Source organism: Pogona vitticeps, chromosome 3 (assembly GCF_051106095.1).
Source record: "Pogona vitticeps strain Pit_001003342236 chromosome 3, PviZW2.1, whole genome shotgun sequence".
Lineage (NCBI taxonomy): Eukaryota > Metazoa > Chordata > Lepidosauria > Squamata > Agamidae > Pogona > Pogona vitticeps.
The window spans coordinates 32,866,602-32,893,933 of record NC_135785.1 but is presented as its reverse complement, the minus strand read 5'-3'; the positions used below and the strand labels follow the sequence as shown (position 1 = coordinate 32,893,933).

At 39.3% G+C, this 27,332-nt stretch overlaps 1 protein-coding gene across 1 annotated transcript in view; it reads right to left on the bottom strand.

Annotated features, from left to right (window-relative positions):
• Nucleotides 1-4,693: 4,693 nt before the first annotated feature.
• GK5 (glycerol kinase 5) overlaps nucleotides 4,694-27,332 on the bottom strand; it is a 48,944-nt gene continuing 26,305 nt past the window's right edge. Inside the window, exons 7-16 of the mRNA XM_072996027.2 lie at nucleotides 27,187-27,248; nucleotides 27,026-27,099; nucleotides 26,744-26,804; nucleotides 23,172-23,298; nucleotides 21,870-21,974; nucleotides 20,870-20,964; nucleotides 20,439-20,542; nucleotides 18,936-18,995; nucleotides 12,068-12,201; nucleotides 4,694-9,160 (exon numbers count right to left, since the gene is read on the bottom strand). Of these exons, the coding sequence (XP_072852128.2) occupies nucleotides 9,006-9,160; nucleotides 12,068-12,201; nucleotides 18,936-18,995; nucleotides 20,439-20,542; nucleotides 20,870-20,964; nucleotides 21,870-21,974; nucleotides 23,172-23,298; nucleotides 26,744-26,804; nucleotides 27,026-27,099; nucleotides 27,187-27,248 (977 nt within the window). The 3' untranslated portion in view covers nucleotides 4,694-9,005. The remainder of the gene's footprint in view (nucleotides 9,161-12,067; nucleotides 12,202-18,935; nucleotides 18,996-20,438; nucleotides 20,543-20,869; nucleotides 20,965-21,869; nucleotides 21,975-23,171; nucleotides 23,299-26,743; nucleotides 26,805-27,025; nucleotides 27,100-27,186; nucleotides 27,249-27,332) is intronic.

Here is a 27,332-nt window from a genome sequence, read left to right as displayed (position 1 = left end):
GATGATACCACTCTGATGGCAGAAAGTGAGGAGGAATTAAGGAACCTTGTAATGAGGGTGAAAGAGGAGAGTGCAAAAAACGGTCTGAAGCTCAACATAAAAAAAAACTAAGATCATGGCCACTGGTCCCATTACCTCCTGCCAAATAAAAGGGGAAGATAGGGAGGCAGTGACAGATTTTACTTAATTGGGCTCCATGATCACTGCAGATGGATACAGCAACCACGAAATTAAAAGACGCCTGCTTCTTGGGAGGAAAGCGATGACAAACCTTGAAAGCATCCTAAAAAGCAGAGACATCACCTTGCCAACAAAAGTCCGCATAATCAAAGCTATGGTTTTCCCTGTAGCAATGTATGGAAGTGAGAGCTGGACCATAAAGAAAGCTGACCGCCAAAGAATTGATGGTTTTGAATTGTGGTGCTGGAGGAGGCTCTTGAGAGTCCCCTGGACTGCAAGGAGAACAAACGTATCAATTCTAAAGGAAATCAAGCCTGAGTGCTCACTGGAAGGACAGATCCTGAAGCTGAGGCTCCAATACTTTGGCCATCTCATGAGAAGAGGAGCCTCCCTGGAAAAGACCCTGATGTTGGGAAAGTGTGAAGGCAAGAGGAGAAGGGGACGACAGAGGACAAGATGGTTGGGCAGTGTCATCGAAGCTACCAGAATGAATTTTACCCAACTCCGGGAGGCAGTGGAAGATAGGAGGGCCTGTTGTGCTCTAGTCCATGGGGTCACGAAGAGTCGGAAACGACTAAATGATGAACGACGACCCAAAGATACCCATTATAGTCTTGGCTAGAGCGTCAGCCAGGGCTCGGAGAGGGTGGAAATGGTAAATAATAACCACCTGTAACTGAAGATAACAGTTCATGCATCACATGTAGTAGCGTCTAGTCCACGAAAGTTTATATATATTTATTTGTTTGCTTATTTGATTTATATCCTGCCCATCTGGTCTAGTTAACCACTCTGAGCGGCTATAGACAATTTTGTTAGCTTTTACAGTTCAACAAGACCTTACACAGACTTGACATGACTGTATAAAACAAGAGTGGGCAACAGCACCATTTCCAGATGTCATGCTAAAGGTGTGACTGCTACATGCGAACTTTGGAGTTCCAGGTCCCTGTTTTCCTGGTTTTTGCTCTGTGTCAGGAACACCCTGTTCTTAAAGCAGCGCATGCCTGCTCTGAGACAGCCAGATTCAGAAGTTTCTCCATTAGTGATTGACTTGTGCCTGGTTGCTTTGAATCTGTTTTTGGTGTTGATTTTGTTTATCTTTTTAGTGGTATTTGTTTATTTATTTTACTATCTGAATTTATTTTATTTATTTATTTATTAAATTTATACCCCGCCCCTCTACTCGGGGCGGCCCACAACATAAAATAAATCAATATAAAAATATATAATCATATAAATACAATTGCAATATTAAGACAATTAATTTAAGAAAGAAGTACCAAGATGGGATAGAATAAGAAAAGAAGAGAGAGAGGGGGAAAAAAACTTAGCTGACTGGAGGGAAGGCCTGCTTAAATAGCCAAGTTTTTAACTGGCTTTTAAAAGCACCCAGCGAGGGTGCCAGCCGAATTTCTGTCGGAAGGGCATTCCACAGCCGAGGGGCCACTGCCGAGAAGGCCCGGTTTCTAGTTTTTTCCTTCCAAGCCTCTGTCGGTGTCAGACCCCTCAGCCATCCCTGCTGGCGATGACGGGTGATTCGGGTAGATCTGGATGGAAGAAGACGATCTGCCAAATATTGAGGTCCCAAACCGTTTAGGGCTTTATAAGTGATCATTAGCACTTTGAAGTTGACGCGGAAACGGATGGGCAACCAGTGCAGAGCAGCCAGAGTGGGGGAGATGTGTTGGTTTTCTCACCCCACTAAGGAGCCTGGCTGCTGCATTCTGGACCATCTGAAGTTTCCGCGTCAGCCTCGAAGGCAGCCCCACGTAGAGTGCATTACAATGGTCTAATCTTGAGATTACGAGCGCATATACTAGAGTAGTGAGGGTCCCCCGATCAAGATACGGACGCAGCTGGGCAATCCGCCATAGATGAAAATAGGTAGAGCGGACCACGGACGCCACCTGGGTTTCCATGGTAAGCGCCGGGTCCAGATGTACCCCCAAGCTGCAGACCTCATTCTTTGCGGCAAGGGTCGTCCCCCCGAAAGAAAGGGAGTTACCTATACCGCTGACGGTATAGGTACTTAACTGTTTTTAGTTCTTAATTTTTAAAAATACTTAAATATTATCTTTTAATTATGTAAGGTGTGTGGGTCCTTTTTAAGGCAAAAGATGGAGTAAAATTTTTTAATAAATAATTCTAAATAAATGCTGGTTGGATAACTTCCTGGAGTGGATCACCTGGTCTAGAGTTTGATCATCCCCTGTGCTTCCCAGGAGGAATAGTCTCTCTGACGTTTGCCAAATTACACGGTCCCTGAGTTGTGCCAGAAAAAGGGAGTAGAAAACCAGTTATGAGTTCTTTGTAACTTGAACACCCTGAGAAGGGTAATAATAATTGATACGATGGCACACAACTATTATTATTACATGATCAATGTGATGGACATTGCAATTATACCCTTACTTGGAAGAAAACCTTGTTGAGGTTTCAATAAACTTAAACAAATAATAGAATGAGACAATACCTGATTTCATATCATACCCTTTTTTCCACTGTTTAGTTAAATCACAGTACTTTGTCTTTACATAGCAAAGCATACATAAATTTACTGAAACCAATGCTGAACACCATGATTGGAAACTGAACCTCTGTTTTGACATCTGAAGCGGGAAAGGCAAATAAGGAAAAACAGAATAAGAGATGTATAAAGTTAACCATACATGGCAACAATGGATAGGGAAAAGTTGTTCCCTCCTTCCCAAGTATCAAGAAGCCAGGCTTTGCCACTGAAGCTAAATGACGGAAATCCTTTAACAAAACAGGTAAAAGGGAATATTTTGTCACACAGCACATTTTTAAATGTAGTGATGGACAGTGCTTAAAAAGCAGATTGTACAAACTTATATACTGTACAGTCCCTCCACTATCAGCATCAGTATTAATAATGTGTCATCAAGTAATTTTTGACTTCTGGAGAACCTTTGTACATATGTATAGGAATACTGGGGAACATGATCAGAAGGATGCCATTGAATTGACGCTATACTTCCCATATGGGATTGAGTGGCCACTGTGTGAACAGAATGGTTTGGTTACATGTGGAAAGAAATCTATTTTTGAATCATGTTTAGTATGTTTCAAATCCCTTTAAAAATTCTAACTACATGATGCACAAAAAGCACAGATTTTTTGGCCATGAAGCATATTTTTTGGTTGGAAAATGAAGTATTTTACTCAGTCACAAGAGGGTTGTTTATTTTAAATTGCTTATGAATTCGATTTATTTTAAATCATTCTGACATATGTCAATGCCTCTGCCAGTGTAAATTGTGTCTACGGGGTTTGTCAGGTAATGGATGCTGGAACTGTGAGTTGTGGGCTGCAAGAAAACCTTGCAGTCTGATCTGAAAAGAGAGCAGAGTGAAGGGCTGGGTGGGGGGAAACTGCTGCCTCCTTCACAAGCCTAGAAGCTGCTGATCTTGTCAATTTTTCTACTCAGTTTTCTCTTTGTCACTCACTAGTAGGCCTGCCTTCTTGCCAGTCCCTGGACTGCCAGATTGCTCACTCTCCTTCTCCACCCTCTGTGTGTCTGTAAGGCTGCAGAGAAAGCATGCAGTCCAATCTGTTTTAATATTTTTCTATCTGCCACACTAGTGCTCTGCCAGATTGCAAGAAATAAAAAAGGATATATATACAGTATATTTAAAATTACACTGCAGCAGCAGCAGTGGTTAGTGGATGCGAGAGGCAGCCAGCACGAGGATGGGCAGGTGCAGGACAAAGCCTCAATTGCAATGATTCTAAAACACTGTGTAGCCCCCTCAACTGATATACAACACAGTTTAAAAACAGATTAAAAGTTTACCCAAGAAGATGCACACACCAGCTCCAAAACCACGTGATGCCACATGACTTTAAACGAATTTCAAACTCCCTGATCCCTCTCCTAATTTATTTTCATAGTGTTACTGTGCCTTCAGTGGGCTTTTGTTCTGATCTACAGCATGGCTCTTCAGTGCTTAAGATACTACTCTGCAGTACATGAGTCAGCTCTCCAAAACTAAAAAGCACGTTTCTAGTGGTAATTGAGACATCCATATCTATTGCTTTCAGGGAGTAACAAAGTGTGTCAGCAGCACTAATGCATTATGGCTTCCTGCTTAGAATTTTTTCCTATGCAAACAATCTCTTTTTGACTTACACAATGTGAAATCAGTCTAGAGGAAAAAAGCAATTTTAGCATAGGTGTCTAAGCAGAGCAGAATAATTAGAGAAATATATTTTCTAAGGAAACAGTTCTATACCTGGAGAGCAACAATTAAGCCACAAAGCAACAGTATCTCTTAATGATTAAATTAAATGTCTAAGGAGTCTAACTATACATGCAAGCAATTAAGCAGCAACTTTTCGATGTATATCTAAACCAGTTCCCATTGGGGGCTGCATTTTCTGTGACACAAGGGAACACTTCCAGTTGACATGACCACCATCAAGAACAAAGTGTCAATACATGAAGCAATTCATTCCAGATGCAATAATTCATTACACAGGAAATAGTATATTTATAGATGAAAATTATTTCAACCCTAAAATTTATTTCCAGTTGCATACTGATCTATACAGTTAAGAAAATACATTAGAATATGAATACAAATATTGTGATTTTACACTTTTAAACAACTAGTTCCAGGTTACAAAACATATGCTTCCACAATTTAGTATCTGATGTAGCTTTTACATTGTTTACAATGTTAATACACAGCATTACAGATGTCTCAAACACAGAATAATGCAGACAACTAATCATTACCCCCATTCATTCAGAACTGTGCAAAACAATTGAATTATGTAAATAGAAACTGGTTTGGCTCTAGCTTGCAAACAAAATTCTAAGAGACACTGCCATAGAACTGGCTTAAAAAAAATAACAAAATTGTTCCTCCCATTTCTGTACTTCTTTTACACACACATTTTCACATCTCAGGGACAATAATCCATTATAAGGAACATAAACACATACTTATCAGCCTATTATAAAAATAAAACACATAAGGATAAAATACATTGCATTAGATATCCTAATTATGTGCAGGCTATACCACAGATGAAGTAATACATTACAGATTGTCATGGAACATTTCCCTTTTGTATTCTCTATTTACTCACCTGAAGACCACTGCTACAGTGATGTAAGGCAACCTAATCAGAGTTATGCACTATAAATACTGACCAGAACCCCACAGTTCTGTGTCATACCAACAAAATTAATTTGATTTTCATGCTTGATTGACAGTAGACCAGAAATACATACAGCTGTACTTAACCTAAGGTCTTTTATCTTTCTATAGACAAGACTTTGGTTTGAGTTCAACTTGTGGCTTAAGACAGAAATATTCTAGACTTGTTCTTCTGTTGAGTTGCCCTCCAATACATGGAGGATGATAATTCTGAAGGTGCTCATGTCCATTCATTCTCTCCATGTGAGTTGGAACCATCACATGGTTTTTGAGTCCAGGGTTCTGAGTCACACTGAGAGTTCCCATGGATAGAGGATCTCTCTTCAGATTCATCAAGATCCATATGTCATAGGGCAGAAGAGGGCAAAAATAGAAGGCTATCTAATAGTTACATAGGGGTTAAGAGGAGATGCCATGCTGTCCACAATGTTGAACCAAGAGTTCATATGACTCTGCATATGAAATGAATGAGCAATACTATCCTATCTTTTGCCTCAGGAAGCAAAATTTCTTTAAGTGGACTCATTGCACTAAAAAGAGGCCTGAAAATGGGCATGGAATTTCCCCTTCAAGCAGCTCCATTATACTCCCTTGAGCTGAAAAAGTTTGTGTTCTGGTCATCATTAATAAATTGTTTGGCATCAAGTCAGATCTGACTTATGGCAAACCTTTTCAGGTGTTTCTAGGTAGAAAAAACTCAGAAATGGCTTAACATTCCCTTCTTTTGGGGGTACCCTGAGACTGTGTAGCTTGCCCAAATCGCTGGCTCTGCTCACAGGATGCACAGTGGAGAACTGAACTCCCAGACCCTTGCTCCACAGCTAGACACCTAGTTTACTGAGCTATCCAGCCAACTCCATGGAGAAGGACAAGCTTGTGTGGTCATGGGCAAGCTGCACAGTCCCAATACATCTCCAGAAGTTAATGGTAAACCGCTTCTGTGTATTTTCTATTTAGAAAACCATGAAAAGGGTCTCCATAAATTGGTGTCACCTTGAAGACACACAATTATTATTTGGCTATAAGCACTGCTAGAAAATACATTATGTGCATACTCAATATTTCACACAATACTTTTATCTTACTTATTTTCTGTAGATACTAGATTTAGTGATGCAAGGCAATAATGAAAGTAAGATTTGAAAAAAGTGAAGTACAGGGGTGCCTCGCAAGATGAATGTAATTCATTCCGTGAGAATCGCTGTCTTGCGAAAAAATCGTCTTAGGGAACCTTGCAAGACGAATGAATTTTATTTGTCTTGCGAGGCATTGGTCTTGGGGGGGAACCATCTTGCAAAGCATGGCCATATGAGAAACCGTCTTGCGAGGCACCATAGTTATCACAAAAACCAATTGTCTTGCGGGTTTTTCGTCCCACGAGGCATTCGTCTTGTGAGGCACCACTGTATTAGATGCGCATAACCACAAAAAGTGATGATCATGTGGAAAAAGTCTAGGTTTTGTTAATAAGCAAAAGAGAATCTCAGCCAGCTCAGAATTTGAAAGCATCTATTCTCAAAGGCAGACAGAGAACACAGAGTTCTAACTCCTATCCTCTGAAGATGCTGACCACAGAGACTGGCAAAACGTTAGGAAGAAAAACCTCCAGAACACGGCCAAACAACCTGAAAAACCTTCAACAACCAACTAAAAATCTATTAGATTCTCTCTTCATTTGCAGCTTAAAAAAGAAATGATTCACGGAGTTCTGTGATACTAATGGTACTTCACACTTGGTAATCACTGAGTTTCTTAGAACATCTCCTACCTCTTAGACTATGGTTGGAGAATTTATAGCCTCCTTATGCTGGATTACAATCCCCATCATCTGTAACCAACAGGCATCTAGCAACATTGGGAAGGTCACAGCTGTGCCCACAATAGTGGGTATGGGCGACTGATTCCAACAGCATAAATTAAGAATGCTTCCTATAGTAACCAGGACTGACAGATAAAAAAAGTGAAGCTAATTATTGCAAAGGGAGGCCAAACCCAGTACATGGTTTTAGCAATACAGTACCATGTGTGAAATAATGCTCAGTTGGCAAGCAATATTCCATGTTTCTGCTTCGGAGCATAATTTTAATTATCTAAGATGACAAAGGACTAGTTGAGCTGACACTAGGTCACCTGAAAACTAAAAACTGACTTTGGACTACCTTCATCTTGTCCCAAATTTGTGCTGGCACACTAGCTGTGTGGACTTGGGAAGATTTTGATCTATTATAATTCACCCATGCCTTTTCCCTGCCTCTTCTCCAGTTATCTGGCTGTGCTGCAAATCCCACTGCTGGTAAATCTCAACAGTCAGAAAAATTTCAGCTGACACAAGGACATTTCTGCTGCCATAACGGTATTTCTAGGAGTAGAAAAGCCTTCTGTTTGTTCCAAATCTCCCATTGCCACACATCTTTGAATCAGGGTTACGTGGCTAAGTCAAATGGAGATCATGACACAATAGATATAATCCGAAAACTGACAGAAGATATTTTTTTCTTACCTTTTTTCATTCTGATAAGACATTCTCACATTTTAGGGCAATCTCAGAGTTTGAAGATAATTTCTTAAAATTAATCCATTGCCCATAATTCAACAATTGTGGCAAAACAGTTATTGAACCTTAGAGCAACTGTGATACATTAGAGTCATTATTTTAATCCTAAAAATGTTACCAACTGATTGTCTGAATAATTATTAAAATTTAGTGTTACTTTAATTTGTTTGAGGAATGTAATTATGGCCACTTTTGGCTATCTTTAGTCATTTACACTGATTTTTAAAAACTGAAAACATGGTTAATAACAGATTAATACTGACTGATATAATGAACTGATCCACAATTTTTGTGCAATGGATTAATATTAGCAAAATAATTTTGGTTAATGATTTAATGTTTCCAAGCTGTGGCCTAACTAGATGTATTCCCATCTCCTTTTTCTTCAAACACCAAGACATAGATTTTTTTCACCATTACTGTGGATGGTATTTTAATTTAATTTTTTAAAAAGATGGAGTTACTACATTTCCACATTTCTGAGAACATATGTAGTTTGGCCATCCAGGAAATCATACCTAAGGAAGTGGGTGGGTGATCTCCAGAAGTCTAGGGCCCCACATACTTACATTGAAGAGGGGATCCAGTTATGTGGCACTCTCCCATAATGTTTCCTCATAAACATTGTTTTTCTTAACCGAAAAGGAAACCTTGACACCCTCTAGTGAAGAAATGTTTTTAAAAAGTTTTTCTAAATGTGGGGATCAGGAGCCTCATAGGTCCTGAGTTCCCTTCAGAACTCCCAGATGAGGCCCTCTAGAAGGCACAAGGATATTTTCTGACCCCCATTTTAGAAAACTGGGGTGTGTGGAGGTGCCAGGGGACCACATTTGCATCCCTGGGGCTACATGCTGCCCATAGATCATATGTTGTCCACCCCTGCCTTAAGGCCTTACAGAACGCCAGCATTCAATTTCTTTACTGCTGCCTAATGGTTTCTTTAGTTCCACTGTGACTAAAGAATGACTGGTGTATTTAGAGTAACCTTACTGGAACTGCTAAGTACAATTAACTCTAAAGCAGAACCAGAGCTGTAGGTTACACTAGTCTATAAATCCAATCTAAAGTCTGCATCAATCACATTACTGTGAAGTCTGGCTGTACCAAGAGAGAGAACGCTGAACAGCTTTTATCCAGTTACTTATGGCAGGCTCATATTCCTTTGACTCCTTCTGCGGCCTAAAAACCCTCTCTGTTTTCATCAGCTTCTTTAGTTGTTCCTTGTCATGCCAGAATCCTAAAAATAACACAGAAAACATACATTCTCTCAAGTTGTCCATAACCTTTGCAGCAGGAAGAAGTGCATAAGTACATGTAAGTCAAGTTTAAGAAGTAGAACTGAGAAAGGTATTAAAGCACAGAATGTTATCATTTGAATTGTATATCTGTCCCGCAACATTTACTGAATCCACACCACATAAAAATAAATGTAACTGAAATGTTAACTATACTACAAAGTATGTATAATTATTCCTTGTTAAATTACCGTCACAGTGTAATGAAATTATGTTTTCTTTACTGGGGGAATAATTGTAACATCCATTGTGACTGTAATTTAACCAGAGATACGGTAGCTAACTAGTTTGAAAAACTAGTTATATGTAACTAGTTACTCTCAACTATATATAAGCCTTTAGCCACTGCTTTGCATATATTTGTATTTTATATATTTCTTAATGGTCTTTCAAGATTATAATCTTCTTGAGGCAGTTTACATTGAAAAATATCAGTACATTAATTAAATCAAATTTAATATAAATCATTTTAACTAAAACCAGCTGCAGTAAAAGACAACCAGTGCTTATTCTTCTCTAAAGATAAAGACATCTGATCAAGTTGGGTTCAAGCCCAGATCAAGACCGGAAAAGAATGGTAAACCCACATGTGGCAAAGTAGCTAAAATCCTGTTGCTTAATGAAGGAAGTCACACTAGAGTAGGCCAACTGAATTAGTGGGGATTTGGTGAATCAATGCTTCCATAAGTTTGATCGTGTAGGTTTTGATCTTGTGAGAAAAAAATACAGGATATAAATAATATAAATAAAAGAAATAATAAAATTTAACAGACTTACTCTAGCTGTGACTTATATTAGCATAGTAAATCACAACTAGAGTAAGCCCTTTTGAATCAGTAGAATTTATGGACTAGGTGGCTCACCAAATTCTCACAGATTTAATGGAATAACTTTAGTGCAACTTACTATGGTAGGCAACAAGACTTCAGCTGGTAAGTCTTTGAGAGCTTCAGGTTTAAGATTAGAATTTCAGCAGTTCTTTATTTCAAGATTCTGTGTGGATATTAATATTTTATAAAGTTCATATAATTAGATGTTTGTTCATCAACAAAAATATTGCATGTTGCTGAGCTTTTTACAAGATATATCTGTTTAAGGTTGGTTTCAGTGTTTTACTGAGCAAATGACCAAACTCATATGTTGCTTAAGAAGAGATACAAATAGCAGCATTGAGAACTCAGGACTAGGGTAGGGTGGGGGTGCGGTGGATACATTTTGAAAAGAGCAGTCACTATGCTTGATCTCTCATGAATCATTACATGATACAAAACTCTCAAAACAACTAAAGAGCACATGAAATTGCTCCTTAATTTCTTCAGATTCTTGTGACACCAACCTTTGAAGGAGGTAAAACAAGAAGCATCTCCTTCTTGTGCACAACTAGTAATGAACTACATTAGGTCCACTAATACAGTATATCAAAGCCATTTAAAGACAAAGTGGTTTATAGATTAGTGATTTACAAAGGCAAAGACAATTCTTTAACTGGAATATTTCTAGACTAACTAACTTTGTGTCATAGCCGAAGAGACACCTGGTGTTGTATATATTCAGCTGCTGTTTGAAAGTTTAGGATGCTTTTACAGTAGTACAAAATATCTTGCCATATGCAAGCTGCTACTGAATATTTCAAGTATTTCAAGGCTTCAGGTTTAGAATTAGAATTTCAACAGTTTTTCATCACAAGATTGTGTGTAGACATCAACATTTTATATTGTTCATGTTCTTAGTATCTGTTAATCAGCAGAAACACCTGTACTAGATATTACCAAAAATGGATTGTGTACCATAAGACAATTGCTTCATGCTGAAATTCACTAGTTTGTGATTTAATACAAACACCACTTCAAGAATTATATATTTTTAGAGCATCAATGTTTAACCCTTTTTTTAGATAATAAAAATTGTTATTAACTGAGCAGCTAATTTGTTAAACACACTTTTTTCTCTTGTAGCAGTAAGAGTACACATATTAAGAACTATTTTAAGAAGCATTTCTTCTTGTCTCTTACACAAGAGCGAGTGCCCTCCAGATGAAGCCTATTTTCTAAGATAATGCCAACTGTGACTAGACATGCATCATCTGCAAAAAAATCTGCTACTTCCTTCACAATTATTTCTTGCTATTTACTCCAGTATTGGATTATTTTCACATTTCATCATAGCACTGCATTTTCTAACTTTATTTATATGCTGCCCTGCATCATCATATTGAGTCCTTTTAAAAAATTATGAAAACACAGAATGTATGAACAGTTAAATCTATTCTATGACCTACTAATGTCAAAATAACTTATGTTACAGTAAATCAAGTAATCTATGTATCCACATACTTATTACATCTGCCAGTTATACTGATAAGGTCTAACTTCTAAAACTGGAGTGCTTTTTAAGAAAGGTTTTTTGGAATGAACATGAACAAAGAAGCCTGCTATGTTTAGCCCATATTCCAAATACAGTATCATTATAGAAATAAGCAGGGAATTAACATGATCAAGCAATGCTGGTATGAAACGAGACAGCATGCACTACAGAAATCTTAAGAAGCAGGATCTCTATTAATTCCAAAGTCCATAGTATAGTAAATGTTTATTAGACCAACCAAAAATACACAAAAAGCTTGTTTATTAAGTCTTTTTGGTTGACCTAATAAAGGTATTACCATAGTAAAGACTTTGGAATTTCTTTTAGGGCCAGTGCAGCTGCCTCTGCTTTTCTACAGCTTCCACTGATATTAACGGCAAATCTTTGCATTATAAAACACTTAACGGCAAATCTTTGCATTATAAAACACCTATGTATCCACATTCTTACAACAGATGGCCATCCTGTATTCAGATGATACGTACCTATAGCAAGGCCTGCTAGAAAAGCTGCTCCAAGACAAGACATATCTGTATGTACAGGTTTGCTTATCATTTTATTAATTAAATCAGAAGTCATCTGTATCACAAAATTATTTTTACTGACACCTCCATCAGCTCTGTAAGAGGGAAAAGAAAACTCTTCCAGTTATTTAATTCCAGGAAATCTATCTGAGCTATGTTCTGGGCACCATAGACAAAAGGGTTCTCAGGAATTAATTTCATCTTCAAACCTGCCAGATGTCTTTGTTCTAGTTACAGGAACATGAATGTGATCATATAGAAATAGTAAAGTTGTTAATCAGTACATCACAATTCTACTGTTCTTTAAGGATTGACTATTTTGTTCCATTATCCTCTTATAAAATGTACAACATAGCACAATAAATAAAATTAATCCACTCAGCCTAAAAGGGAAAGAGCAACATATTGGTGAACATCCAACTCAGAAACTTGTATAAATTCCACTCTCCTTTCTTCCTTAAACATTGTGGTTTTAACACTGATACTTCTATTCCTAGCCCCCTCTCCATTCCAAGCATATTTTTCTATGTTTTGAGTTATCCAATTCTACTACAGTACTATTGCAAATTTTTAAAAATATTAGTAGAATTCTATTACCAAGTGACACATGTAAGGGAAACTGCCCTTCACAGATTGCTGCCTTGTTGTGGTGAAGGGGCTTGAGTAATTCAGAGAATCTATGGCTATGCCATGCAGGGACACCCAAGACAGAAAGGTCATAGTGGAGAGTTCTGACTAAACGCAATCCACCTGGAGCAGGAACTGCCAAGCCACTCGAGTATCTTTGCCAAGAAAACTCCATGGACAGAAACAAAAGGCTAAAAGATAAGATGCTGGAAGATGAGCCCCTCAGGTCAGAAGGCGTCCAACATGCTACTGAGGAAGAGCAGAGGACAAGTACAAGTAGCTGCAGAGCTAATGAAGTGGTTGGGCCAAAGCCGAAAGGACGCTCAGCTGCGGACGCGCCTGGAAGTGAAAGGAAAGTCCGATGCTGCAAAGAAAAATGCAGTGGTGCCTCACATTATGACGTTAATTCATTCCAGCGAAATTGCTGTAGAACAAAAACGTCGTAAAGCGAAAATTAAAAAGCCACTGAAACGCATTAAAATCTGGTTAATGTGTTCCAATCGGCTAAGAACTCACCGTCCAGCGAAGATCCTCCATAGGGGCAGCCATTTTTGGGTGCCTGTGCAGCGAAAAATGGCTCCTAAACATAGCGGGGCGCCATTTTGAGCACCCGGCGGCCATTTTGAAAACCCCACAATCAGCTGTTTTGATTGTCGGGAAGCGAAAATTGGTTCCCGAAGCAGGGAACCAATCATCGCGCAGCAAAATTCCCCCATTCAAAATGTCGTTTTGCGATCGCTTTTGCGATCGCAAAAACCTCGTCGTAATGCGGATTCATCGTTAAATGGAGCGCCCGTCTTGCAAGGCACCACTGTACTGCATAGGAACCTAGAATGTAAGATCTATGTAAACTGGATGTGGTTGAACAGGAGATGGCAAGGAATAAACATTGACATCCTGGGCATCAGTGAACTAAAATGGACAGGAATGGGCGAATTCGGTTCAGAGGATTAGCATATTTACTATTGTGGGCAACAATCTCGTAGAAGAAATGGAGTAGCCCTCACAGTCAAGAAAACAATGGGAAAAGCTGTACTGGGATATAATCTCAAAAATGACAGAATAATTTGAGTACGAATCCAAGGCAGACTTTTCAACATCACAGTAATCCACGTTTATGCACGAACCACTGATGTTGAAGAGGCTGAAATTGACCAATTCTATGAAGACTTACAACACCTTCTAGAACTGACACCAAAAAAGATGTTCTTCTCATTGGAATGCTGAAGTAGGGAGTCAAAAGATAAAAGGAACAACAGGTAAGTTTGGCCTTGGACTTCAAAACAAAGCATGGCAAAGGCCATAGAGTTTTGTCAAGAGAGCAACCTGGTCATCACAAATACTCTTTTCCAACAACACACGAGGCGACTCTACACATGGACATCACCAGCTGGGCAATACCGAAATCAGATAATGTTCTCAGCAGCCAAAGATGGAGAAGCTCTATACAGTCAGCAAAAACAAGACCTGGAGCTGACTGTGGCTCTGATCATCAGCTTCTTATAGCAAAATTCAAGCTTAAACTGAAGAAAGTAGGAAAAGCCACTGGGCTAGTCGGGTATAATCTAAACCAAATCCCTTATGAATACACAGTGGAAGTGAAGAACAGATTTAAGGAACTTGATTTGGTAGACAGAGTACCTGAAGAACTATGGATGGAAGCTCGTAACATTGTACAGGAGGCAGCAAGAAAAACCATCCCAAAGAAAAGAAATGCAAGAAAGCAAAGTGGCTGTCGTACGAGGCCTTACAAATAGCAGAGAAGAGAAACAAAATGCAAAGGAGATAGGGAAAGTTACACAAAATTGAACGCAGACTTCCAAAGAATAGCAAGGAGAGAAAAGAGGACCTTCTTAAATGAACAGTGCAAAGATATAGAGGAAAATAATAGAAAGGGAAAAACCAGAAATCTGTTCAAGAAAATTGGAGATATTAAAGGAACATTTCCTGCAAAGATGGACATGTTAAAGTACAAAAATGGTAGGGACCTAGCAGAAGCAGAAGACATCAAGAAGAGGTGGCAAGAATACGCAGAGGAATTATACCAGAAAGATCTGGATGTCCTGGACAACCCAGATAGTGTGGTTGGTGAACTTGAGCCAGACATCCTGGAGTGTCAAGTCAAGTGGGCCTTAGAAAGCACAGCTAACGACAAGGTGAATGGAGGTGATGGAATTCCAGTTGAACTACTTAAAATCTTTAAAGATGATGCCGTTAAGGTGCTACACTCAATATGCCAGCAAGTTTGGAAAACTCAGCAATGGCCAGAGGACTGGAAAAGATCAGCCTACATCCCAATCCCAAAGAAGGGTAGTGCCAAAGAATGCTCTAACTAGACTACAATTGCACTTTTTCACACACTAACAAGGTTATGCTCAAAATCCTACAAGGTAGGCTTCAGCAGTATGTGGGCTGAGAAATCCCAGAAGTAAAAGCTGGATTTCGAAGGGGCAGAGGAACTCGAGACCAAATTGGTAACATGCTCTGGATTATGGAGAAAGCCAGAGAGTTCCAGAAAAACATCTACTTCTGCTTCATTGACTACGCAAAAGACTTTGACTGTGTGGACCGCAGCAAACTATGGCAAGTTCTTAAAGAAATGAGAGTGCCTTACCACCTTATCTACCTCCTGAGAAATCTATATGTGGGACAGGAAGCAACAGTTAGAACTAGATATGGAACATTTGATTGGTTCAAAATTGGGAACTCAAAATTTACAACAAGGCTGTATATTGTCCCCAGCTTATTTAACTTATATGCAGAATACATCATGTGAAAGGCTGGACTGGAGGAATACAAAGATGGAATTAAGATTGCTAGACGACCTTAGATATGCAGATGATAACTCTGATGGCAAAAAGTGAGGAGGAATTAAAGAACCTCTTAATGAGAGTGAAAGAGGAGAGCGCCAAAAATGGTCTGAAGCTCAACATAAAAAAAACCCTAAGATCATGGCCACTGGTCCTATTACCTCCTGCCAAATAAAAGGGGAAGATAGGGAGGCAGTGACAGATTTTACTTTCTTGGGCTCCATGATCACTGCAGATGGTGACAGCAGCCACAAAATTACAAGACTCCTTTTTGGGAGAAAAGTGATGACAAACCTTGACAGCATCTTAAAAAGCAGAGACATCACGTTGCTGACAAAGGTCTGCATAGTCAAAGCTATGGTTTTTTCAGTAGTGATGTATGGAAGTGAGAGTTGGACCATAAAGAAGGCTGATCACCGAAGAACTGATCCTTTTGAATTGTGGTGCTGGAGGGGACTGTTGAGAGTCCCCTGGACTGCAAAGAGAACAAATTTATCCATTTTGAAGGAAATCATCCCTGAGCGCTCAATGGAAGGACAGATCCTGAAGCTGAGGCTCCAATACTTTGGGCATCTCATGAGAAGAGAAGACTTCCGGGGTAAGACCCTGATGTTGGGAAAGTGTGAGGGCAAGAGGAGAAGAGGACGACAGAGGGCGAGATGGATGGACAGTGTCATGGAAGCTACCAAGAAGAATTTGATCCAACTCTGGGAGGCAGTGGAAGACAGGAGGGCCTGGCATGCTCTGGTCCATGGGGTCACGAAGCCGGACACGACTTCACGACTAAACAACAACAACAACAAGGGAAACTGCATAAATCTTACAATCAAATTGCTGCTCATTAATGAAATACTAGGTGCATTCCTGGGCACACCTAACCAGGATCTCATTAATGAGCAGCAATTTGTCACCAAGGCTTAGGAAATTTTTTAAATACAAGCACTAATAGGTAATAGTATTCTAGCCAAACAGTGCTTAAAGGGCTGCAATCTTTCAGAAGTACAGCTAGAACCAACACAGGTATATTCAGTAACAGCTGTTTTCTGTGTAATCTACTAAATAAATATTGTGAGTTGAAAGAAAATCATTAAAGAGACTATTAGTTAAGCTAACAGCCAGCGGATCAAGAGACAAAATCTTTGGTGTAGGATGTGAAATGGCTCAGAAACTGGAAGTGCAAGATATGCAATTGAAAAAGGATGAGCATCTCCCAAAATCATCCTGTCAATGACATGGCAACATTGCTCATGGGCAGGGTTGTTGCCGTTAAGCAATGGCTTTTGTTTACATTAGCTGCCTGATAACACCACTTCTACCTATAAGCAGAAAGAGAAACAATCTGATATCATAATTTGTTTCGCCCAGATACAACTCTTCCTATTTTTCTATTATGCTATTCTACTCTGTTTCTCCTTAATGGAGTTTATACAGTAGGATAAAAGATAGAAGCAGCTGTGAGAAAATAGAGAAAGATCACAATCGACTTGTGACACCTGTTGGATACCTTCTGTACCCCAACATTACATGAAGGAGGCATAACAATTACATAGTAAATGTTTTCCATGGAAGCACCCTCAGTGACAAAAGCAGGCAACAGAAACCCTCCCCCTGATGAGTCAGAAACATTACCTCTGACAGAACGTGTGCATGCACATATATGCATTGGGCACTTAGAGTGGTCCTTTTGGACCAGATAGGCGGGGTATAAATCAAATAAATCAAATAAATAAATAAAATAAATAAATAACCCTTCTGAATCACTTACCGGAGTTTGGTTATATTCTTGCCTATATGGCTGCTTACAGGGATGCTGAAAGACTACAGTTGTGTTCTGTGGAATTTATGTTACTGCTGTGGTTCCCAAACTTGGGTCCCCAGATATGCTTGGACCAAAACTCTCAGAAACCTTCACCACTAGATGTGCTGGGCAGGATTTGTAGGAGCTGTAGTCCAAGAACATCTGATGACCCAAGGTTGGGAACCACTGTGTCAGCAGTAGAGATGGGGGATTCGTCTTTGTCTACCAAGACAAATCCTGCCAACACAGGTGGCTGGCCCAATTACCTCCTACCCCCAGAACCCTCTGGTCTACTTAACATGTGGCATGTGTGGCCGTCATCATCAGCGCACCAATCACAGCAGTAGCCCAGCTGCCACAGCCCCACCTCTGTGCCTGCCCAGCCACTTGGAGGCTGAGCAGGGAGACATGCTACTGCCACAATTGGCTTACTGCACACCATGTGGTAAGTGGACTGGCACGTCCTGAGGGCAGGACATAATCAGGCCAGCCACATGTGCCGGTGCAATTCATCTTCATAGACAAAGATTAATCCCCCATCTCTAGTCAGCAGTATTCCATCTTGACTCCCATGTTTTGGGTGAATCAAGTAGAACTGAGACATAGGCTGAAATCTTATTGTAAGTACAGATTACTATTCTACTGCAAATTACTACACTAATCAACAATATTTCAGCCACTGAGTGAGATCATCCAGATATTTGGGTTGAAGTGCTCCAATATGCAGATAACACCTATTTATCTATTCAGTCAATAGTAGCAAGGCAGTGGAGCTGTTGCCGTCCACAATTAGTAAGTACTAAATAAGGATTAAAAAAAGAAAGCTCACTCTAAACAACCTTCTATTTCTAGGTGGTTCATCTGATAACATTGTCTTTATAAAGGATCAGGTTTGCACCTGCAGAGTGGATTGAAAACTAGTGATTTGTCAAACTAGTTTACTGAATGTCTAATTGGCCAAAGTAGTTTACCAAATGTTCATTGTAGCTCTGCTGTTATCAACAGGGAGGTAGGAAGTTCTACCAACTATTCAGAAGCCTAAAAGCAATGGGAATTTTCAAAAAGTTTGCTGTGTTACAATCTGTTGCAGCTAGAACATCTAAGTCCTGCAGTACCTTGGACAGTATGCCATTGAGCTTTCACTGAATGTCCTGCCAGTGTGGTAACATGGATCACAGCACTTAAATAAAGCACTGCTATTGCAAAAGTTCAACGTGGGCTTTCTTCATTGGCAATTATTGCTTGTGCAATGGCAGCACTTGTGCAAGCAGCACGACCCCACATTAGCACACTGACAGGGCTTTCCACTCAGCAGAAGCTCAACAGGATACTGATCTAACAAATTTTCTTTGGTGTAACATATATCTGAATGTGTACATTATTCAGATGTATCTTAACAAATGGGCTGTAGTCAGTAAAGCTGGCACTATATAAAACTTGTTGATCTTTGTTGTTTAAATCAGTAGTTGAATTTGTTATTTCAGAAAATTCCACTGGTTGGCTTTTTAATAAAACATCTTGGGAGATTTTTCATATTGTACAAATTTACACAGGTATAAAACCAATGACATTTTGGAATATAACATGAACATACCGAATGGAAGTTGGTGATATGCCCACATCTTTCGTGATGGTGTCATAGAGCTGTTTGTTTCTTGCAAAAGAGGAAAAAAGAGAGATTAGGCAGAAAATATGGATACAAAAGTAACATTTACATTAGAAGTATGATATGATTTGAACAAGAAACTATATTCAGCTCTAGTCAGCTCAAAACTGACTAGATAAATTAAACTCTTTTCATAATGCAGCTCAGTCTGCTATTACAAAGTAAATTAGAACTTCTGAGCAGTTCAAAGCACTCCATATTCCTACATGTATTCCGCTTCAAAAATAAAGCAGTGATAGGAGTCACCAGAAAGAATCAATCTGTCTTTGAAAAAACAGATGAGTTTGAATATCAGAGCAAGAGGCTAGACTAGAACGATAATGAACAGTAAAAGTTTCAAAACTGTGTTAGAATGAAGGCAGGAAACAAATGTGCTTGAGGAGGGCTGCTTTCTATGGGCCTAGTCAGCTCAATTCTCACTGAAACAAAGTGGGGAGAAGAGAGAGTCTTAAGGCATTCTCCTCCAATACAGTGGTGCCTCACTTAGCAACACTAATCCGTTCCAGGAAAAATGTCGCTAAGTGATTTAATCGCTAAGCGATTTTAAAAAGCCCACAGGAACGTATTAAAATGCGTTTAATACATTCCTATGGGCTTAGAAACTAACCTTAAGTGAAAATCCTCCATAGCAGCGGCCATTTTGGGTGCCTCTAAAGTGAGGCAAAACAGCAGCCGCCATTTTGGAACTGCTGATCAGCTGTGCAAAAATGGGGGCTTTGCAAGGATCGCAGGGAGTGATCATCGCAAAGCCCCCATTTTCGGCCAGCTGATCGGCGGGGCTTTGCAATGATCGCGGGGAAGCAATCATCGCAAAGCCACGCCGATCAGCTGTGCTTCGTCTCTCTCTCTCTCTCTCTCTCTCCACCCCTCGCAGCTCCAGCCTTGGCAGCGAGACTGAGGCACCGCTGCCGCCACCCTGGCCGAGAAAGACCCTCTGCGCCTGCAGCAACCTTAAGCCCGGGCTTAAGGTTGCTGCAGGCGCAGAGGGTCTTTCTCGGCCAGGGTGGCGGCGCTGGCGTCTCAGTCTCCCTGCCGAGGCTGGAACTGCGAGGGGTGGAGAGAGAGAGAGATGAAGCACAGCTGACTGGCGGGGCTTTGCGATGATCGCGGGGAAGCGATCATTGCAAAGCCCCGCCGATCAGCTAGCTGAAAATGGGGGCTTTGCGATGATCACTTCCCTGCGATCATTGCAAAGTGAATTTTCCCCATAGGGGCCATTGCAAAGCGATCGCTTTTGCGATCGCAAGAAAAGCGTCACAAAGCGATTTCTTCGCTATGCGGAGTGATCGCTATGCGAGGCACCACTGTACATGAAAATGACAATGTAGGCATGTTGTGGAATGATGTGGACAACCTTAATTCAGAAAAAGTAAAAGTACTGATCTAACTGTCAGCAACATCTCATGTTAGCTGGCATTTGTCACTTAGTACCTAAAAGCTATAGATTCCAACATAGCTCGAACAAGATGTTTTTTGGTGGTGGAAGGTGTAATCCCCATAAAAGATGTACACGCATAAGGGTCATTCACTGGAATCTAAAATAAAAAGACAGGAAAATAAGGAATGCAAGAATATTTTTCTTCTGGCAGATGTTTAAGAATAGTCTGAAAAATTAAGAAAAAATAACTTACAGATGACAATAAGAGGCAGCATAGTAAGAAGAAGAAAATTAAGACAGCAATAAGCAGCACATAGGAATTATCTTATGTTTCATTATTCAGACTACAGATATTTAACCACAGAGGCCTTCTAATTCGATACTGATGGGAAACATACTGAAGGGTGAATGTATTTATGATGAATGACTATATGTGGGACGAAAGGTTAGATGTCACTTCAATAAATAAAAGCAGCACTTTTACCTGCAACCCACTAAAAGATGGGACAAAACAAACACCTCCTGAATTTATTAAGCTGTGGGCCATTTCTGATGTCTCATCCACAGTAGTAAAAAGACCTGTGAAAGCATAGAAGATGTGGGTTACAGTCTCCCATATTTCTGCAGCATTTTCACCTCAGTTAAAGATTTACACCCCAACACTGAAGAAATATATGTGTTTCCCAAACCCTCAGACACTTAGAAGTCTTCCTGCAACAGCTTCCTCAGTTAATTTAGTCTCCTGGTATCCTACCAATGTTGATTCCAAGTTCCGGGGGCCCTATAAGAAAAGGCGCCTGAGTCAACCACTTCTTCTCTTCACTGACACTAATACCCTACTTGACTTCTTCCTCTGAAGAGAATCTATTGAATTACCCAAGGTGAAGGAGCAAGACAAATGGGAAATTCTGTTTTAATTCTACCCACTTATCACTGCTGACATGCTCAGAGAGAAGAGGCGGATAGACAATATCAGCCAAGAGCAGAAGCAGGAGGGCCAGGCAATTTCTCTTTCTGGTTACTCTACAGGAGACCAAAGGGAAAGTGTATGCACGCCCAAAGCTTGATTAAGACTTGTTCACATCATGCGAAACTAGCAACTACTACAGCATTTCCAAGATGGTGCCCTCCTTATGTTTTGGACCATGACTCCCATAACCTCTAATTACTAGCCATGTTGGCTAGGGTTACTGAGACTCGTCCAAAAACTTTGGAAGGCATCATCTTATGGAGGGCTAGTTTTAGTAAAATATCCAAATCTGACATACACTATCAGTTAAAACAGGTATTATAGGTTGGATACAATCTTAGTCACATTTAGAGCAGATCCATTAAAATCATTGGAACCTTAGTTGTAATGGCTTGGGATTCCTTTCCCAGATTGTTCTGGAGTGTGGGGAGACCTATACCCAATTCTCTATGGTTCAAGTTTATAGACATATCTGGGCTGGACAAAGCTCAAATATTCAATTCAGGTAACTCACCTAAGCTTTGAGCCCATTTTATAGCATTTCCAGTATCAGAAGCATTGCCTTCGGCTAAGTAGGTCAATTCTTTCCCAATCTTCCAACCAATCAATGGATATACACCTTGAAATAACAAGATGTATTATTTATTTAGGAAATGACACCAATGGAGCCCTTCTGTTCACAGAAAAGTTTCAGAATAAACTAATGGAAAGGGAAGGAGAATTATTTTCAAACTCCCTTGATCCATGCAGCCTCCAAGAATTTGCTCTGAAGACTAAGAAACCCTCTGGAATTGCCTAAGAGTTGATAGGGAAGGTGAATGGTAAAGGCCAACCACCAAAGTTCCTCTCTCTTCCACAAACTACAATGTCCACTAATTCAAAGACCTTTGCTGGAAAGGATTTTCTTCTGCACTGTTGGATACAATCTAATATAGTTAGTCTCCCATTCCTCCAAACAGTTCAATGTGGCACATACAGTTACCTCCCCCACCATCATTTTACTCTCTCTCGCTGTAACACCCCAAATCTGTTCTGTAATATGCAGATGAAGTTACATGGATTAATAAAGATCTGAACCAACATTTCCATGACCTTACTCTAGAACTATAATAACTACATTACAGTGGCCATGCATACATATACATATGACATCTGTAGCCCTTCCACAGCACTGCTTGCCCATGTCCAATGTCCTTCCTAGTGAAACAAATTTCCCATTTCTGCATTGAAGCGGGAAATCCAATTTTTTAAACAAAGGAAATGGGTTGCCAAAGGCCAAAATCATGGAAGCATCAAATAATACTAGACACATGTCTTCTGAGTAAACATATATAGCATTAGTAAGCATGCCCAATGATCAGGGACTGTATCTAACATTGCAATCCTATAGATTCATTTTGTTAGTTGACCATCTTGGAAAAAAGCACTTATTTTTCTTACACTGAACCTATCTATTATACTTTCTTCAAAAGGAAAACAGATCATGAATTAGGCATGGTAAAATAATGGATTATTTTATTTACAAATATGCACTCAGTGCGTTTCCATTTCAGAAGCTCTGGATGGAAAGCAGACTGTTTATAACATCTCTTCTCTCCAAATGCTCTCCATACATACATATGATAACAAACACAGCTGATTTGTTTCTAATACATACTTTTCTATGAATTAAGTTTGCTGGACTTATTCATTGAATAATGTCTACATGACACTGTTTTAATTATACTGTATTAGTCAATTATTTTTTCTACTTTTTTGTGAACTTCTATTCACAATGATTTCTTCATTCAAAAATTTAGAACACAAGCAGACTTACCTTTTCTAGATACATGAACTTTGGGCCCAGTATTAATATCCCAAAATGAACCAGTCCCCATGGTGACTTTAAGATCCCCTGCATCAAAACAACACTGACCAAACATGGCTGCCTGCTGATCTGCAACCTACAGGACCAAGGGGAAGGGGAAATGAGAGCACTGTCAGGTAAACATCAAAGGCTGCCTCAAACAACATTTGACATTTTGGAAGGAACATCCTTTGGGAAGTTATAATTCTCTCTCTCTCTCTCTATTTCCTTATTTCTTTCTTTCATACCCCCCTTTCTCCCCCAAAGAATCCAAGGCTGCTTACATCATCAAAACACAATTTAAAAGCTAAAAACAGTAAATATACAAACACAGTGGTGCCCCGCTTGATGACAATAATGCGTTCCAGGCAAATCGCTGTTAAGCGAAATCGTCATCAAGCGGGGAAAAAAACCCCATTGAAATGCACTGAAAAACAGGTCAATTGGTTCCAATGGGGGAAAATACCTGCTTGTCCAGCGAAGATCTTCCATAGTGGAAGCCATTTTGCATTGCTGTCTTCCGGAAATAAGTCCAGAAAACAGCGGGCGGCCATTTTGAAAACCCAACAATCAGCTGTTTTTAATCATCGTAATGCAAAAAAACGGTTACCGAAGCAGGGAAACGATCGTCATAAAATAGAAACCCCCCACTGAATCATCATTTTGCGATCGCTATAGCGATCGCAAAAACCTCATCGTCAAGCGGTTGCATCGTAAAACGGAGTAATCGTCAAGCGGGGCACCACTGTATTTAAAAAGAATTAAACAAGTACTGTATTCTATTAAAATGATAACTAAGATCAATATTACAAAACATTTACAACAGCTGAGCACAAAAGCCCATTTAAAACCCCTCTCAGACCACTAGTCATTAAGGAAAAGTTCCTTACTCACATACATTTAATGTACAATGTTATTGGGTGGGATACATATAAGGAGTATGAAGGAAGAGGACTCCTTGAGATATAGTAAGATTCTACGTATGTTATCTCATAAGAGATAATAAGTCAAAGCAATGTTAAAATTAGATTGAGAAATATTTCACACAATAACTAGGATATAAGGATGAGCACAAAGCCTAGAGTCTAGAACCAAGTTAAGTCCAAGAGATCACGCATATTCTTGGGATACAATAAGAAAGGCAATATGTTACAGTCTTCTTTCCAAATGTTGTCAGTGCAAAGACAGAGTCAGATGATCAAGATCAAAGTTTGGAGAAACTCAAGGAAAACCTCTGAATGACAGCTACTATATTAAAAATGTATTTCCTGCAGTAAATAAGAAGGTGAATCACAGAAAACATTAACTGGCATGAACAATAGTTGCTGATTTGAGATTGATCTTCCATCTGATTTTGGTTCCTGGGAGAAGTACATTTACTCCAATCTCAAAGTTGCTATTCTTCAGTGTCACTTGAATAATGATCAATAAATGGGCACATTATACAAAGCAACTATAGTGTCTACTTCTTTCTGGTATGTAACACTACAGTATAAACAGTAAATGCATAAACATTTCAAAACACTAATTTTACACAACCCTCCCAGGGTCCCTAGAGATGGTAGACTGGGTAGACTGTTTCCCTGTAAGTCCCCATCATTCCCCACACAAATAAGGACTGTAACCTTCTGATTTAAAAAAGGCCTGTTACGATACAGGTTACACAAGATTTTTCTGAAGCCAGTGAAAGCAGATTGATCCAGAAAGGCCAGCCAGTATAAGCAAGTAGAGAAGCAGAAATCCCATCTCTCTCACACTTAGAATGGGGAAGGCAACATCAGCAAGGACCAAATGCTGGTCTTCAGACTGACTGCACTCCTAATTAGGAGGGGCAAATATATGAAGAGGTGCAGCCAACATGGCTACTAACGGTTTATATTATTTATTTTAAAATAAATGCTACTGAAGAATGAGCTTATTTATTAAATAATGACATTATTTACAGTGGTGCCTCACACAACGACGTTAATTGGTTCCAAAAAAATCAACGTTGTGTGAAACATCGTTCTGTGAAACACCATTTCCCATAGGAATGCATTGAAAACCAGTTAATCCATTCCAATTGGAACGGATTGCCGTCTTTAAGTGAAAAAACCCATAGGAAACATCGTTGAGTGAAACAATGTTTCCTCCATTGGAATGTATTGAAGCAGACTCAATTCATTTCAATGGCTTTGCGAAGTCCGTTTTTGCTCATTTAAAAGTGCCTTACAATGTTTGGAACAGGTTTTAAATGCTTGCAATCGTTAGCCCACCTCCTGAACCCTATGCAAACTTAATTTGGTGTTGTTCTGAGTCGTCCTTAATTTTTGGTGATTTTTTGAATTTTCTCTCATTGGAATGCATTGAACTTTCCGTCCAATGCATTCCAATGAGAGAAAATTCAAAAAATCATCAAAAATTAAAGACGACTCAGAACAACACCAAATTAAGTTTGCATAGGGTTCAGGAGGTGGGCTAACGATTGCAAGCATTTAAAACATGTTCCAAACATTGTAAGACCCTTAAAAGTGAGAGAAAACGGAAGAGCTTCAAAAGCATTGAAGCCGGCTTCAGTGCTTTTGAAGTCCTTTCCGATGTCCCTTTTCGCTCATTTTTAAGTGATTTTTTGTTTTCCCTATTTAAATGCATTGAACTGTCCATTCAAGTGATTTAAATGGGGAAAATAAAAAAATCACCAAAAATTAATGAAGACTCAGAACAAAACCAAATTAAGTCTGCACATGTTTCACAAGGTGCACTATGGAATCCAAGCATTTAAAACAGGTTTCAAACATTTTAAGACACTTTTAAATGAGCAAAAATGGACATCGTTAAGTGAAATTCCCCCATAGAGAACATTGTTAAACGATGGGGGAAATACAACTGGTAAAAAAAAAAAATCTATTTTTGGTATCATGGGCCTGGGAGACTTGGGTGTATGTGAAGTGTTTTGCCTATACTTGACATAGATCATCAAATTTAGGATCTCAAGGCAACTTCAAAAGAAATCTACTAAAAACGGCAAAAAGGAAACTAAAACAAAATGAATAAATGAAAATGCAATTCAAAAAATGCAGGACAATTCAGCAGTGGCTGGGGAATGTAAGATGTACTGTTATAGTCCAGCCAGCCAATGAAGCTTGTGTTTACTCTCTGCTACTGTTGGGCAATTCAGCTACAGTTTTAAACAACAATTACAGTTATAGTTTACAGAAACAATTCTTGTTCATCAAGCTTTGGGAAGTAGAATGGAAATCAATCATTAGACCAACAAAAAACTGAAAAGCAGCCAAGTTTCTCACGTAAAAAAACTTTTTGATGTAATAGTTGTATCTATTTCAAATAGTTCTAAAATATAATTTTAGCCATACATAGTACATGAAGCATAGATTCACTGGCCCATTGAAATATTGTTCTGGGATATGTCACTCAATAGACAACTACTACTAAATATATCTCATAGCTGGTGTGAGCATCGCGTGGTCCTCAAAGTATTGTTGAACTGCTACATCAGCTCAATCCTGTTCTGAGGGGAGAAGGGAAAGGCAGAAGTCACTTACCAAAGCTGTTATTGCAATAGACACACCAAATATTTCAGCATCAACTGATCCGTAGTTGTGACTTAAAATAAATGTAAAGTTTACAGGTTAGCACTCTTAAGTCAATTAATCTTTGCTTATTAATCTGTATTCTTACATATCAATGTGCAATATGTACTACTACTATGTAGAACTCAGCTGTGGATTAGTTTAATTTTGTTCCTATATAAATGCATAGCTGTTCAGGCTTTCATTCACAAATACACACACACACACACACACACACACACATTTTGATCTTACCTTGTGTCTTCTATTGGTGGGAAAACTGATATCGGAATGGAAAGTAACTTGCAAAGGAACACACTCCACTGCAGCTGAAACCACATGCATGTGGGGAAAAGGAATTAAAATCAAGGCAGAACAAACACTGCAACAGCTTTTCAGAGAGATATTATTCATACCTTAAAGGGATCAAAACATCCAGTAGAACTTGCATTCGAATAATCTGTAGCATACACTGTACCTGGGTATCAAAAGGAATGGATCAAATTGGATACTGAAAAATACATGAGACAATCTTTGGGCACCTTTGCCCTGCTTTACACAT